This window comes from Gopherus evgoodei, chromosome 17 (genome assembly GCF_007399415.2).
Source record: "Gopherus evgoodei ecotype Sinaloan lineage chromosome 17, rGopEvg1_v1.p, whole genome shotgun sequence".
NCBI lineage: Eukaryota > Metazoa > Chordata > Testudines > Testudinidae > Gopherus > Gopherus evgoodei.
Genome location: NC_044338.1, coordinates 2,389,960 through 2,405,485, shown reverse-complemented (window position 1 = coordinate 2,405,485; position 15,526 = coordinate 2,389,960). Strand labels below are relative to the sequence as shown.

At 51.9% G+C, this 15,526-nt stretch overlaps 1 protein-coding gene across 1 annotated transcript in view; it reads right to left on the bottom strand.

Moving 5' to 3' along the window:
• TAOK1 (TAO kinase 1) overlaps positions 1-15,526 on the bottom strand; it is a 120,345-nt gene that overhangs the window by 48,827 nt on the left and 55,992 nt on the right. The window contains exon 4 of the mRNA XM_030537144.1: positions 8,121-8,222. Coding sequence (XP_030393004.1) covers positions 8,121-8,222 — 102 coding nt within the window. The remainder of the gene's footprint in view (positions 1-8,120; positions 8,223-15,526) is intronic.

Genomic DNA, 15,526 nt, shown 5'->3' with positions numbered 1-15,526 from the left:
CCCTTAGAACATAAAAGCAGTAGTAGAATGGTGTGAGGTTTACACTAGAAACTTTTGCCAGTCTAGCAATGTTGAATAAGGGTGTGATTAAAGACATGTGATGCCAGCAAAAGCCCTAGTGTAGATCAGTTATATCAGTATAAAAATGCTTCTGCTGGTATAGATTATTTTGCTCGGGACACTGGTATAAGCTCTCCCAGCAAAAGCTCTGTCAGTATGAACTGCATCTACACTAAGTGGATTTGCTGGTATAGCATCTTAGCCACACCCGCAGACCTTTCCTGGTGTAGATTAGGCCTAACTGGAGAATACCAGCATCCAAATATGATGATAAAATAATCTAATATTATTCCTAACATAGGGCCCTATTCTACCACCCTTACTGATGCTGAGCAGTACCTTACTATAGGAACAATTCCCATTGAAATGAACCGAATTGCTCTTTTAGTAAAGAATCACACAGAGTACAGGAAGCAGAATAGTGCCGATAGCAAATTCCATACAAAAGAGATAAGACGGTTACTCACCTTTGTAACTGTTGTTCTTCGAGATGTGTTGCTCACATCCATTCCAGTTAGGTGTGCGCGCCGCGCGTGCACGTTCGTCGGAAACTTTTTTACCCTAGCAACTCCAGTGGGCCGGCAGGTCGCCCCCTAGAGTGGCGCCGCCATGGCGCTCTATATATACCCCTGCCGGCCCGCCCGCTCCTCAGTTCCTTCTTGCCGGCTACTCCGACAGTGGGGAAGGAGGGCGGGTGTGGAATGGATGTGAGCAACACATCTCGAAGAACAACAGTTACAAAGGTGAGTAACCGTCTTTTCTTCTTCGAGTGATTGCTCACATCCATTCCAGTTAGGTGACTCCCAAGCCATACCTAGGCGGTGGGGTCGGAGTGAGAAGTCGCGGCCCGGAGCACCGCAGTTCCGAAGGCCGCATCCTCCCTCGACTGCTGGACCAGGGCGTAGTGGGAAGCAGAAGTGTGGACCGATGACCAGGTCGCTGCCCGACAGATTTCCTGGATGGGCACACGGGCTAGGAAAGCCAGCGATGACGCCTGCGCCCTGGTAGAATGCGCAGTCACACGGCCCGCAGGGACATGGGCCAAGTCATAACAAGTCCTGATACAGGACGTAACCCAAGAGGATATCCTCTGGGAGGAGATAGGAAGACCTTTCATACGATCTGCTACCGCCACGAAAAGCTGGGGGGATTTTCGGAAGGGCTTAGTCCTGTCTATGTAGAACGCGAGAGCCCTACGGACATCCAGCGAGTGGAGCTGCTGCTCCCTGCCTGAGGAGTGAGGTTTTGGGAAAAAAACCGGAAGGAAAATCTCTTGGTTGACATGGAAGGCTGAGACCACCTTGGGCAGAAAAGCAGGGTGTGGTCTCAGCTGCACCTTGTCCTTGTGGAAGACCGTATATGGGGGGTCTACCACAAGAGCTCGGAGCTCCGACACCCGTCTAGCTGAGGTGACAGCCACTAGAAAGGCAGTTTTCCAAGAGAGGTAGAGCAGGGAGCAAGTAGCTAACGGCTCAAAGGGGGGCCCCATGAGTCGGGACAACACCAGGTTAAGATCCCAGGTGGGAGCAGGGGGACGGACGTTAGGGAATAAACGTTCCAGCCCTTTAAGGAATCTCGACACCGTCGGGTGAGAAAAAACGGAGCGACCGTCCGCACCCGGGTGAAAGGTGGAGATAGCAGCTAGGTGGACTCGCAACGACGATAAGGCCAGACCTTGCCCTTTGAGGGACAAAACGTAGTCTAATATTTCGGAAACCGAAACTTCCATAGGGCGGAGATTTCTCTCTACGCACCAACAGGAGAAGCGCTTCCATTTCGCCGAATACGTGGCTCTTGTGGACGGTTTCCTGCTACTCAAGAGCACCTCTCTCACAGGCGTGGAGCATCGCAGCTCTGGGCCAGTCAGCCACGCAGGAGCCACGCCGCTAGGTGCAGCGACTGCAGGTCTGGGTGACAAAGGGTCCCGTGGTCCTGGGTAATCAGGTCCGGATGAAGGGGCAGGGGAACTGGGTCGGCTATGGCCAAGTCCAGCAGCATGGTGTACCAGTGCTGCCTGGGCCACGCCGGGGCTACCATGATCACGAGCGCCTTGTCCCTGCACACCTTCAGGAGGACCTTGTGGACCAGAGGGAACGGGGGAAATGCATAGTACAGGTGGGTCGACCACCGGATGAGGAAGGCGTCCCCTATCGACCCCGGTTCCCTGCCCTGAAAGGAGCAGAATGCTGGGCACTTCCTGTTCCCCCTGGACGCAAAGAGGTCCACCCGGGGATAACCCCACCTCCGGAAAATGGAGAGAGCGACATCCGGGCGAAGGGACCACTCGTGCGACAGGAAGGATCTGCTCAGTCGATCTGCCAGAGTGTTCCGTACTCCAGGGAGGAAGGAAGCCCTGAGGTGAACGGAGTGGGCTACGCAAAAGTCCCAGAGACGTATCGCCTCGTGGCACAGGGAGGAGGACCTGGTGCCGCCCTGCTTGTTGATATAGTACATCGTCGTCGTGTTGTCCGTAAACACGGCGACACAACGACCCTGAAGCTGATGACAAAACGCTTGACAAGCAAGGCGGACCGCTCTCAACTCCCGTATGTTGATGTGGAGCCCCACCTCCTCCTGGGACCACAGGCCCTGTGTCCGCAGGGTCCCCAGGTGGGCCCCCCAGCCCAGATCTGAGGCATCCGTTGTCAGGGATACCGATGGCTGAGAGGGGTGAAAGGGAAGACCCGCACATAACACGGACTGGTCCAACCACCAGCCGAGAGAGTCCAAGACCTTCTGGGGGATTGTGACTAACATGTCTAAAGGTTGCCTTTGCGGCCTGTAACGGCTGATAAGCCACAGCTGGAGAGGCCTCATGTGGAGCCGAGCGTAGCCGGTCACAAAAGTGCACGCTGCCATGTGGCCTAACAGGGTTAGACATGTCCTTACTGACGTCAACGGGGCTGACCGCAAACGCTGAACGATCGCCGCCATGGTCTGGAACCGTTGCAGAGGCAGCGAGGCCCTGCCCATCGTGGCGTCCAAGACCGCCCCGATAAATTCCACCTTTTGCGTGGGCCTCAGAGTGGATTTGTCTGTGTTTATCAGGAGGCCCAGACTTGCAAATACGGCGGTGATCAGGCGGACATGGCTGCTGACCTGCTGCTCCGACGTGCCCCGAATCAACCAGTCGTCCAGATAAGGGAACACGTGGACACGGTTGCGTCGAAGATGCGCCACGACAACTGCCATGCATTTTGTAAACACCCTTGGGGCCGTGGACAGGCCGAAAGGGAGGACTGCAAACTGATAATGAAGAGCCCCCACAACGAAGCGGAGAAAGCGTCTGTGGCGCGGCCAAATGGCAATATGAAAATACGCGTCCTGCATGTCGAGGGCGGCGTACCAGTCTCCCGGATCCAGGGATGGAATAATGGTCCCCAGGGATACCATGCGGAACTTCAACTTCACGAGGTATTTGTTGAGTTCTCGCAGGTCGAGGATAGGCCTGAGGCCCCCCTTGGCCTTGGGGATCAGAAAGTAGCGGGAATAAAACCCCTTGCCTTTCTCGTTTTCCGGAACCGCCTCTATGGCTCCTTTGCTGAGGAGCGTCTGCACCTCCTGTCGAAGGAATTGCTCGTGAGAGGGGTCCCTGAAGAGGGACGAGGAAGGAGGGCGGGAAGGAGGAAACGAAACAAACTGCAGGCGGTATCCCGTCCGCACCAGGTTTAAGACCCAGCGGTCCGATGTTATTTGGGACCACGCCGGGAGGAAAAACGAAAGGCGGTTTGAAAACGGGGGGAAAGGATCCATAGGGGAAACTGCTACAGCGCCCTCGGGCGCACCTTCAAAATGAAGGCTTAGGACCAGGCGGGGGTTTCGAGGAGCCTTGGTTCTGCCCCCCTTGGTTCCCAGACTGCCTGCGCCTGCCGTTCCTGCCGCGGCGCCTGTAAGGGTCCTGCCGCTGGCGGAACTGGGAAAACGGCCTACGGTACGGCTGCTGCTGTGGCCTAAAGGGTCTACGCTGCGTCACGGGGGTGTGCATCCCGAGGGACCGCGCAATGACCCGGTTGTCCTTCAGACTCTTGAGTCTGGGGTCTGTCTTTTCCGAAAACAGGCCCTGGCCTTCGAAAGAAAGGTCCTGTATCGTGTGCTGGAGCTCTGGCGGAAGGCCGGAAACCTGCAGCCAGGAGATGCGACGCATCGTAACTCCCGACGCGAGGGTACGGGCAGCCGAGTCCGCAGCGTCCAAGGATGCTTGTAAGGCCGTGCGCGCGACCTTTTTGCCCTCGTCCAGGATGGCCGTAAACTCCTGGCGAGCATCCTGTGGCAGCAGCTCTTTAAATTTGTCCACTGCCACCCAGGAGTTAAAAGCGTACCTGCTCAGCAGGGCCTGCTGATTAGAGACCCTGAGCTGCAGGGCCCCAGCCGAATATACCTTACGGCCAAGGAGGTCCATCCGCCTGGCCTCTCTGGATTTGGGGGCCGGAGCCTCCTGGCCGTGACGCTCCCTATCGTTCACCGACTGCACCACCAGTGAACCGGGAGTCGGGTGAACGTGCAAGTATTCATACCCCTTGGAAGGGGCCATGTACTTTCTCTCGACTCCTTTCGCTGTCGGAGGGATGGAGGCCGGGGACTGCCAGATAGTATTGGCATTGGCCTGAATGGTCCGTACAAAGGGCAGGGCGACCCTGGTGGGAGCATCCGAAGAGAGGATGGTAACAATCGGGTCCTCTATCTCCGAGACCTCCTCTGCCTGCAGACTCAGGTTTTGGGCCACCCGCCTGAGGAGGTCCTGGTGCGCCCTGAGATCCAGCGGGGGGGGACTGTTGGAGGAGGTACCCGCCACCGCCTCATCCGGGGAGGAGGATGAGGAGACCCCAGGCACGATAGTGTCCAACTGAGGGTCTTCCTCAGCCCTCGCCTCTACCTCCGGAGCCACAGCGGAGTCCTGCTGTTTGGACCCTTCCTCCGCCTCCGGGGAGGGAGGGGGGCGAGACAAGGAGGCTTCAGGGGCCCTACGCTCCGCATTCGCCGGTGTGGGAGGGAGCTGCTGGGGGCCCTGGGCCTGATGGTATGCCCAGGGTGTCCAGAATCCCCACTGTGGTGGGCCTTGGTCTTCCAGCGGCGGATCCCCGAAGAGCGCCGCCTGCCGGTCGGTGCCGAGCGCATACGCACTGTCCGCCTGCGAAGATACGGACGGCTGTCTCGAGGGCCACGGCGGGGCCGACCCCGGATGGTACGGGCCGGCGCGGGTCGGCACGGAGGATCGTCTCGGTGCCGGGGACCGGTGCCGGGAGTCGTATCGGTGCCGGGATCGGGACCGGGACCTGGATCTGTCACGGTGCCGGGATCCTGATCGGTACCGGGTGTCGCTTCGGTAGCGGGACCTGCCACCGGCTCGGTGCCGGGAGGTCGACCGGGACCTACCACCGGCTCGGCGCCGGGAGGTCGACCGAGACCGGGACCGGGACCTGCCACCATCTCGGTGCCGGGAGGTCGACTGGGACCTACCACCGGCTCGGCGCCGGGAGGTCGACCGAGACCGGGACCTGCCACCAGCTCGGTGCCGGGAGGTCGACCGGTGCGGCGAGTAGCGATGGGACCTGCTCCTGGAGTCGCGGTGCCGGTGACGCCGACTGGAGCTTGACCGCGACCGTCCGGAGGTCGACCGTTGCCGCGAGTGCGACCGGTGCCGCTGAGGGGAGCGGTGCCGGGACTGCGAGCGGCGTCGGGATCTGGAGCGCCCAAGACGTCGGGACCTAGATGGCGAAGGACTGTCTCTGGGCGGCGCCGACATCATGGGCTTGCCCCTGGACACGACCCGCACCGGAGGTACCGGGGGGGTGGCAGCCGAGTGGGCTCCGTCAGGGCAATAAGGTCCCGAGCCGAGGCGAAGGTCTCCGGTGTTGACGGGACCACTATCTCAACCCCAGATCTCATGGGGGAGCTCGGCGGCACCGGACTCAACGGACCCGCCAGGCCCGGAGTCAACGGTGCTGACGGTGCCGGCGGTGCCGCGGCCGATGTCGAGGCCGGGCGCTCAAGCCGGGTCTGCCTGGCCGGAGTAGCAGACTTCGACGGCCTAGGCTGTGATTCCGGTGCCGGAGAAGGTCGGTGCCGAGGAGTCTTCTCGGTGCCGGAGCGATCCGGTGCCGGTGCTGAGACCACGGTCCGCGAAGTCGACGGGTCAAGTGCCGCCTCCATTAGGAGAGTTCGGAGCCTCTGATCTCTCTCCTTTTTTGTCCTCGGCTTGAAAGCCTTACAGATGCGGCACTTGTCAGACCTGTGCGATTCCCCGAGGCACTTCAGGCACGCTTCGTGGGGATCGCTGGTGGGCATGGGCTTCTTGCAGGCCGCACACTGCTTGAAGCCCGGCGAAACAGGCATGAGCCTGGCGCCGGGTGCCGGGAAGGGCTAAGCCCCCGGCCAAGAACTATTTAACAACTATTGACTAAACTATTTACTTAACAACACTAATTAACACTATATAGAACTAGAGATAAGCGATTGAAAACTAGGAGAGCTAGGGACGTGGAGGACAGCTAAGCCGCGCTCCACAGTTCCAACGACCGACACGGCGGTAAGAAGGAACTGAGGAGCGGGCGGGCCGGCAGGGGTATATATAGAGCGCCATGGCGGCGCCACTCTAGGGGGCGACCTGCCGGCCCACTGGAGTTGCTAGGGTAAAAAAGTTTCCGACGAACGTGCACGCGCGGCGCGCACACCTAACTGGAATGGATGTGAGCAATCACTCGAAGAAGAAAAATAGAGTACATAATTACTTACCAGGGATGCTCAAATTATATTCAATAAGTTTATCATATTATTTACAGCTAACCATTTATTCGTATTTAGATTATTTTGTTATAATCAGATTTCTCAAACACTTCAAAAATTTTTGTATAGGTCTTATAGTACTATGGATATTGATTTATGAATAGTATTTACACAGTAATATAATTTAATACACAATTGCTTTGTAATATTGAACTACTGCAATTTTATCAATGAACTGTTTGATGTGCAACTTCTTCCTGTATGTAGATAAATATATATTTGCAATGAGCAGTTCAATGAAGAAAGGCTTTTTGATTGTATATGCACACACTCCTCTATAATGTTTGAACCTAAAAACTGCAGCACTAGTCTAGCGCAGTGGTCCCTAAACATTTTTGTCTGTGCACCCCTCCCCCTTACCTGGTCCGTGCCCCCCTAGGAACCATAACTGGGAGTGGGGCCAAGGTGAGAGCCAGGGGCCATGGCCAGGAGCAGGGCTGTGGCCGAGGCTGGGGCCAGACCTGAAGTTGGGGCCAGAGTGGAGCTGGGAGCAGAGCAGGACTGGGTAGAGCTTCTTCTCCACTCTCCCGTGGGGGCCTGTTTGGGGCCCCACTGCACCTACGGGGGTGTACCCCACAGTTGGGGGACTACTGCTATCGTGCATAAGAGCCAGAAAGTGAAATTGGTTATTCAGCCTAATATCATCCAAAGGGTGCAAAAATGAAAAGGCAAAAACAAACAAATAGCATCAAATGGGTAAAAGTAAATGAGACTGTCCAAATGGGGAGAATTTAAAAAAATCTGTGATAAAACAAGTGATTTTAAAAATACAATTTTATAATCTGACTATCCATTTAAAAGAATTAATCAGTTATATACAGAACACAGTCAAAATGTAAAACAAGGACCCACAGAAAATAGCTCACTGGGCGTCAGATATACTGTTAGACAGTAAATAAAATTGCCATATTTTTTTTCCAGTGCACTGAAAATTAACGAAATGCATTCTTCCTCTCCTCCCAGCAAGAATCAAGGGGCCAAGTACTTGCTTTTTATTTAACAACCCAGCAATGAAATGAGTTCTGGGTACTAATATCAACATACCCCTTCAGGAAGCGAGGAGGAAGTTTTCAGGGTCTCTGGACTTGCCTTAAATGGCTCACAGAATCCACTGAGCCTGGCTGCATATTTCTAAGCATCTTGGGGCACCTTTTCCTTATCACTCTGTAGGAGACAGAGATTTCAGGTGCCTTCCCCTTCAGCCAGCTGGAGACATGTGTTTACTTAAATTTGCCCTCAACCAAAACAAGAGAAGTGCAGAGTGGAGAGCGGCTTACCCATGCTGTATGCTCACGCAAATAGCAGCCTTTGTATTCTATACTGTTAGGATGTTTTATTCTTTGTAGGAACTTGACTTCCTTAATAATATCCTGCCATTTCTGTGGAAAAGAAAAAGAATAGGAAGAAACTTTACAAAATTGTTACTTAAAAGAAGGGGGGAAGAGAGAAAAAGTGACCTAACCAAGACAAAACAGGGTTTGGGGGTGGGAGGAGACCTGCATCTGCCTCAAAATATTTGAAGTTTGGAATTCAAAAAAAGTTATATTAAATACCATGACTTATACCGTCCAACTTTGCCACAAGAAAGTATCACATTTTATAGTTTTATTTATCTAGAGAATAAAAATTTAAAGGAATTATATTTTATGGCAAAGATCTCTCAATTAACGTAATATTTTACACATACGCACGCGCAGAACACACCACAACATTTGATATCTGAGCTCTCCTGCAGAGTCCACACTTCATATTCCAAAAATTAAGTTGGCCCTTCTTAGGGCTTGGCTACACTGGAGAGTTGCAGCGCTGGTGGTGGGTTTACAGCACTGCAACTTATTCACCGTCCACACTTGCAAGGCACATACAGCGCTGCATCTCCCTGGATACAGCGCTGGCTGTACTTCTGCTCTGCCTGGGGTATAACGATTGCAGCGCTGGTGATACAGCGCTGCTCTGCCAGTGTGGCCACCAAAAGCACTGTAATTGGCCTCCAGAGGTATTTGGAGGCATCCCAGAATGCCTGTTCAGCCACTCTTCTCATCAGTTCGCACTCTACTGCCCTGGCCTCAGGTGACTTGCCCTTTAAATGCCCTGGGAATTTTAAAAATCCCCTTCCTGTTTGCTCAGCCAGGTGTGGAGTGCAATCAGCGAATCTTTCCAGGTGACCATGCCTCCATGCGCCAAACGAGCCCCAGCAGGGAGCAATGGCGAGTTGCTGGACCTCATCAGTGTTTGGGGTGAGGAAGCTGCGCAGTCACAGCTGTGCTCCAGCCGTAGGAATTACGATACCTATGGGCAGATATCCACGGCCATGCTGGAAAGGGGCCATGACCGGGACGCGCTGCAGTGCAGGGTTAAAGTGAAGGAGATGTTGAGTGCCTATTGCAAAGCCTGTGAGGGAAACCACTGCTCTGGTGCTGCCCCCACGACCTGCCATTTTTACAAAGAGCTGGACGCAATACTTGGGGGTGACCCCACTGCCAATCCGACGACTACGATGGACACTTCAGAGCAAGGGGGAAAGAGTGGGGGAGGGGAAAGGGGAGAGGAAACTGAGAGTGAGGTTCTGGGGTGGGGGAGACACCTCGAAGTCCCAGGAGGCATGCAGCCAGGAGCTCTTCTCAAGCCAGGAAGAAGGTAGCCAGTCGCAACAGTGGGTACTTGGTGGAGGACAAGCAGAGGAGCGGGTTCCCGGTAAGCGGCTTTTATTTTCAGGATGGAAATGTTTCGGGAGAGGAGGTAGGGTTATGGCTGCATGCATGCATGCCTAGATGTGGAATAGCCCATTGATGTGGTCTATCACGTCGCGGTAATCGGCCTCGGTAATCTCTTCAAAAGTTTCAGCCAGAGCGTGGGCAATGTGATTGCTCAAGTTTATTGGGAGAGCCACCGTGGTCCTTGTCCTAGTCAGGCTAACGCGTCCGCACCACTGTGCTGCGAGGGGTGGGGGGACCATTGCTGCACACAGGCAAGCTGCATAGGGGCCAGGGCGGAAACCACATTGCTGTAGAAGACCCTCCCGCTCTTCCCAGGTGACATGCAGCAGCGAGATATCTTCCAGGATTAACTCCTGTGGAAAATGTTGGGAGAGTGTTCAGTGTAGGTGCCCCCTGCAGCTGTTTGCTTTTCCCAACGCACAGAAACCCCTGCACATCCCTGAAGCAATCAGTCCCCCTTACTTACCATTTCGTGGCTCCCGTGGGTTATGTGCGCTCTGTTTGGTATGGGAAAAGTATGCTAAAGTGAAGACTGTAAACTCCTTCACTGTGTGGGAATAACTGTCTGGGTGAGATTATAAACAATGCAGCCTCTGTTAACTGTTGCCATTTTTGCCTTTCGAAAAGTGTCCTTGACTACTCAATTGCCCGTATCATCCACTGCTCAAAGGCTACAAAACCTCAGGAAGAAGCCGCGAAAAAGCAAAGACGGCATGCTGAAAGCAGTTATGGATCACTCTGCTAGAGAGAGTAAAAAACTGCAGGACTGGAGGAAAAAACTGCAGGACGGGAGAGAAAGGGAAAGCAGGATCCGCCAGAGAAACGCAGTGGCTAAGATGAAAAGCACAAAGCAGCTGATAAGCATCCTGGTGCGCCAAGCGGACTCTATCCAGGCACTCGTAGCCATGCAGGCAGAGCACTACCACGCCGCCTCCCCTCGTCCCAAAACTCTTTCCCTTGTGCCCCAATGTCAGCTCCAAACCCCCTTCCCCAGCATCCAGGTTCTTACCACCACCAGCTGCCCCCAACACCTGTACGTTTACCAACCAGCCCTGAGAACTACGACCCTTACCCTCTGCACTCAACCCCCATCACCATGCAGTATTTTCATCCTGAAGTGCAGCAGTCATTGCACAGCACTCCAGACAGGACATATTCAAACCTGTGACTGTACAGTTCCCCACCCCACCCCCCTGCCCTTTTAGGTTCCCAAAATGTTGTGTGTCTGTCAAGAAAGTTATTTTTTTTTTCAATAAATGAATTCTTGGCTTTGAAAACAGTCTTTATTATTGCAGAAAGTGAAAGATACCGTAGCCCAGGAAAGAAACAGGCACTGCAAATCGTTTTAGGAAAAAAAGATTCCTACTAACATTGTAACCACTGCACTTTCACTCCCGTTCAAGGCACCAAACATTACTGTTGGTTTTCAGCCTCAAATTCCTCCCTCAAGGCATCCCTAATTCTTGTAGCCCTGCGCTGGGCCTCTCTAGTAGCCCTGCTCTCTGGCTGTGCAAATTCAGCCTCCAGGCGTTGAACCTCGGAGGTCCATTCCTGACTGAATGTTTCACCCTTCCCTTCACAAATATTATGGAGGGTACAGCACGTGGATATAATAGCGGAGATGCTGCTTTCCCCCAAGTCTAGTTTCCCATACAGAGATCTCCAGCGCCCCTTTAAATGGCCAAAAGCACACTCCACAGTCATTCAGCACCGGCTCAGCCTGTAGTTGAACCGGTCCTTGCTCCTGTCAAGCTTCCCTGTATACGGTTTCATGAGCCAAGGCATTAACAGGTAAGCGGGGTCTCCAAGGATCACAATGGGCATTTCTACGTCCCCTACCATGATCTTCCGGTCTGGGAAAAAAGTCCAGGCCTGCATCTTCCTGAACAGGCCAGTGTTCCAAAAGATGCATGCATCATGTACCTTTCCAGGCTAGCCTGTGTTAATGTCAATGAAACGCCCATGGTGATCCACAAGTGCCTGGAGAACCACAGAGAAATATCCTTTCCGATTAATGTACTCGGATATTAGGTGGGGTGGTGTTAGAATAGAAATATGTGTCCCATCTATCGCCACTCCACAGTTAGGGAAACCCATTTGCGCAAAGCCATCCACAATGTCCTGCACGTTCCCCAGAGTCACGGTTCGTCTTAGCAGGATGCGATTAATGGCCCTGCAAACCTGCACCAACACAATTCCAACGGTCGACTCTCCCACTCCAAACTGGTTCGTGACCGATCGGTAGCTGTCTGGAGTTGCCAGCTTCCAGACTGCAATAGCCACCTGCTTCTCCACTGGCAGGGCAGCTCTCAATCTCGTGTCCTTGTGCCGCAGGGCGAGGCCGAGCTCAGCACACAGTCCCATGAAAGCGGCTTTTCTCATCCGAAAGTTCTGCAGCCACCGCTCGTCATCCCAGACTTCCATGATGATGTGATCCCACCACTCAGTGCTTGTTTCCCAAGCCCAAAAGCGGCATTCCCCAGTGCTGAGCATTTCCGTGAATGCCACAAGCAATTTAGTGTCATACACGTCAGGCGACTTGATATCATCGTCGGACTCCTCACTGTCACTTTGGAGCTGAAGGAATAGCTCAGCTGCCAAACGTGCTGTGCTGGCGAGACTCATCAGCGTACTCCTCAGCAGCTCGGGCTCCATTTCCCACAGAAATCGTGCTGCACAGAAACCGTTGGGAAAGTCACAATGGTGCCAAACATGGACGGAAAAACAGTGACTGCTGGGATCTGAAGCGATGCATCACGGGGTGTTGGGACAGGAAGCGGAATGACTCGCCCCCTCCGCCCCCTTCCCACAACCCACGGCGCCAAAATGGGACGAGGTGCTCTGTGGGATAGCTGCCCATAATGCACCACTCCCAACAGCGCTGCAAATGCTGCAAATGTGGCCACACTGCAGCGCTGGTAGCTGTCAGGGTGGCCACACTGCAGCGCTTTCCCTACACAGCTGTATGAAGACAGCTGTAACTCCCAGTGGTGTACAGCTGCAAGTGTAGCCATACCCTTAGAGAACACAGTTTTCCCAGCCAGTCAAACACACACAACAGGCTGAAGGAGGTCAGGATTGCTGCCATCACCTTCTATCACTGCCAGCTGCCTTAACGCCAGTATGGGAGGTATAAAGACGCAGCCCTGTTAGTAAGTACATTACTTCAGGTCAACCTTAATTTGCCACTCACCAACTGTTTGACTACGTTCTCGATATCATTTCTCCTTTATCACTTTCAATTTTTACATATAGTAGTTTAAATTACCGTACTTACTGATAAGTGAACAGTTTTCAACAAGCAAACAAACTCCATATAAAACAGTTACGTTCTATGACAATATATTCTTACAGGGACACTGCCAATGTAAAGATTACTTTCAGTCTTCAAATTGTCTATCTGATGTTGTTAAAAGAAACCCCTCACATTACTGTATATAGCGTTGTAACTGTGTTGGTCCCAGGATATGAGAGAGAGAAGGTGGGTGAGGAAATCTCTTTTCTTGGACCAACTTCTACTGGCGAAAGAAAAAGCTTTTGAGCTTACATAGAGCTCCTCTTCTTCTTGGAAGAGTTCTGTGTAAGGCTGAAAGTTTCTCTCCTTCTCACCCACTGAAGCTAGACCAATAAAAGATATTACTTGCTCACCCACTTTGCACCTCACATTACTGTAACTTTAGGATTGGGGGAAAAAAATCTCTGTTTTCCCCCCACTTTCTGCATTTGACAGCACTTTGTGCATAGTCAATTTCACTGTAGTTCCCTGGAGAGTCAGTCAGCCAGCCCCCTTTTGTTTGCCCTGCACATGTGGTTTTGGGGGAGAAAAGCATTAAAAAAATTAGGAAAATGTGACTGAAAAATAAAACTGGGCAAGGACACCAAGGGATGTTTAGCACCTGACGATACTTAACTCAATTTTTTAAATGACTAGATTTCAAGGTCATAGTGTCCCTTTAACGTTGACACAAATAAATTATAAAAAAATAACAGCTCTGATGTAAGTCAGAAGCAGAAATATCTCTCTCATATTAAAATCAGACGGTATTTCTCTGATTTCTTGGGTCTTATCAGCCCTCATTTCCAATACCTTTTCTAGGACCCATGCAAGATAGGCCTTGTTTATACAATTCTACTATACAAATACAGTTTAACAAAATACAGCAATGCAAAATCCCAAAAGAGACCTTCAGATAGAGACTTTCAAAATGTGAATGGAGAGAATACCTAAGACCAGAAAAATACATTTTTCAAGCCTTCTATTTACACCACTTTGTATTTTTACACCTCATGTCAACAGTCCCATCTTATCACCCATGCACAGAGTTGTCCAACTGGCACCCTGTATTAATGTAAAGTTCAAATTGAAAAGAAGGACCACTGCACTTAATTTAGAAAGTAAAAGTGACCGGCAAAGTGGGGTGTGTGTGTGTGTGTGTGTGTGTGTGTGTGTGTGTGTCTCCTTCTCTTTTTTGTTCGGACATAATGGATTAAAGGCAGTTTGAAAGTTGTGTCAAAAAATGTGTTTGCTTGCTTTTCACATCAAAAATTCAGATTTTGTCTACTCTGAAAACCATATGGTGAAAGGGGAACTAATTAAACATCCACAAGGGTGGTCCAATACTACAGAAGTGACGGCCATAAAAGACGGACATAGAAACAGAGACTAAAGGAGAAGAACTGAAAGGGGAGTGAGATAGGATCTATCTAATCAGAATCCAGGATTGTTACTCTGTGTGTCACTCTGGAGCCTGTTGACTCATCATGAAGCGATGGAACCAGCTACAAGCATGGCTGAGAGCTCTTATTGCTCAGCATATCACAAGGTTCAATCACCAGTGGATTTAGCAGCCTGTTACCACCCAATTAAGTTCTCAGCCATTTTGAATTAATCACTTATACCCATGCAATGTACAGCCACGTTACAGCAAGTCTCTGTGCCATAAGTGTCCCTTTGTTTGTTCACAAGGAACGTACGAAGTTCAATCTCTCTGAATGCAGAAGGAACCATGAACGATAGGAGCAATTTCTTAGATTACAGCCCCTAAGCTTCTCAGGAAACACATGTTCCAAAACCTTGCTCTATCTTGTTCCAGAGTCACACTGTACTTACAGGCTCCTGCGTGGCTTTCTCACCTCTCTCTCTGTTGTCTATTCTCACACATGCATACCCCTACCCAAGACAATACTCAACCAAAAGCTCCTGAGCATGTGAACCCTCTACCCCATTTGTCTGAGGTAGGGATTTACACTTATGTGGGCGAGTTCACATTTTCTCTCAGTGGGATTTTAACTCAACCCAGAACAAGGTTTAACCAAGCTCACAACATCATGCCAAGAACACTAGACTGTTGTGGTCTCAGAGGTAACAACAAATCACCACCCTTATTCTACAGGTAAGTTATATGCAACAATTTCATTGGTTGTATGAGAGTGACCACATAGATCGTGGATTACTTGGCCCAAATGCTACACTTGTGCGACAGCAGACACAATAAACCCCTGTGATGAACTAGGAATGTTCTTAATGTTTTCTCTGAATATTGTGTTGGTGCCTCAGTGTCCCCTAGGCAATTCTTAAGTATCTGGCAGAGCAAAGGGCCAGTACACCTAAATGCCTGGCACTCTGTCTCCTAGCAACTGATGGCCTGGGCCCCTCCTCTGCAAAGGTGCCAACTGAAGGTGTTGGAGACAAAGAGGTCAGGTGACCTCGTGGCTCGGGAAAGGAGCTGAGCAGAGGAGGACGGTGGGGCTGGAGGAGGTTGTTAGTCTGGAGCTGGCTGGGGATGAGCAGTGAAGTGCAGACGTGGGGGTCTGGCTCACTGCCCCCTAGAATGGACCCACCCAAGGGGTCCGGTTCACTGTATCTACAAGCTCTGTTTTAGACCCTGTTCCTATCATCAAATAAACTTCTGTGTTACTGGCTGGCTGAGAGTCACATCTGACTGCAAAGTGGGAGTGCAGGACCC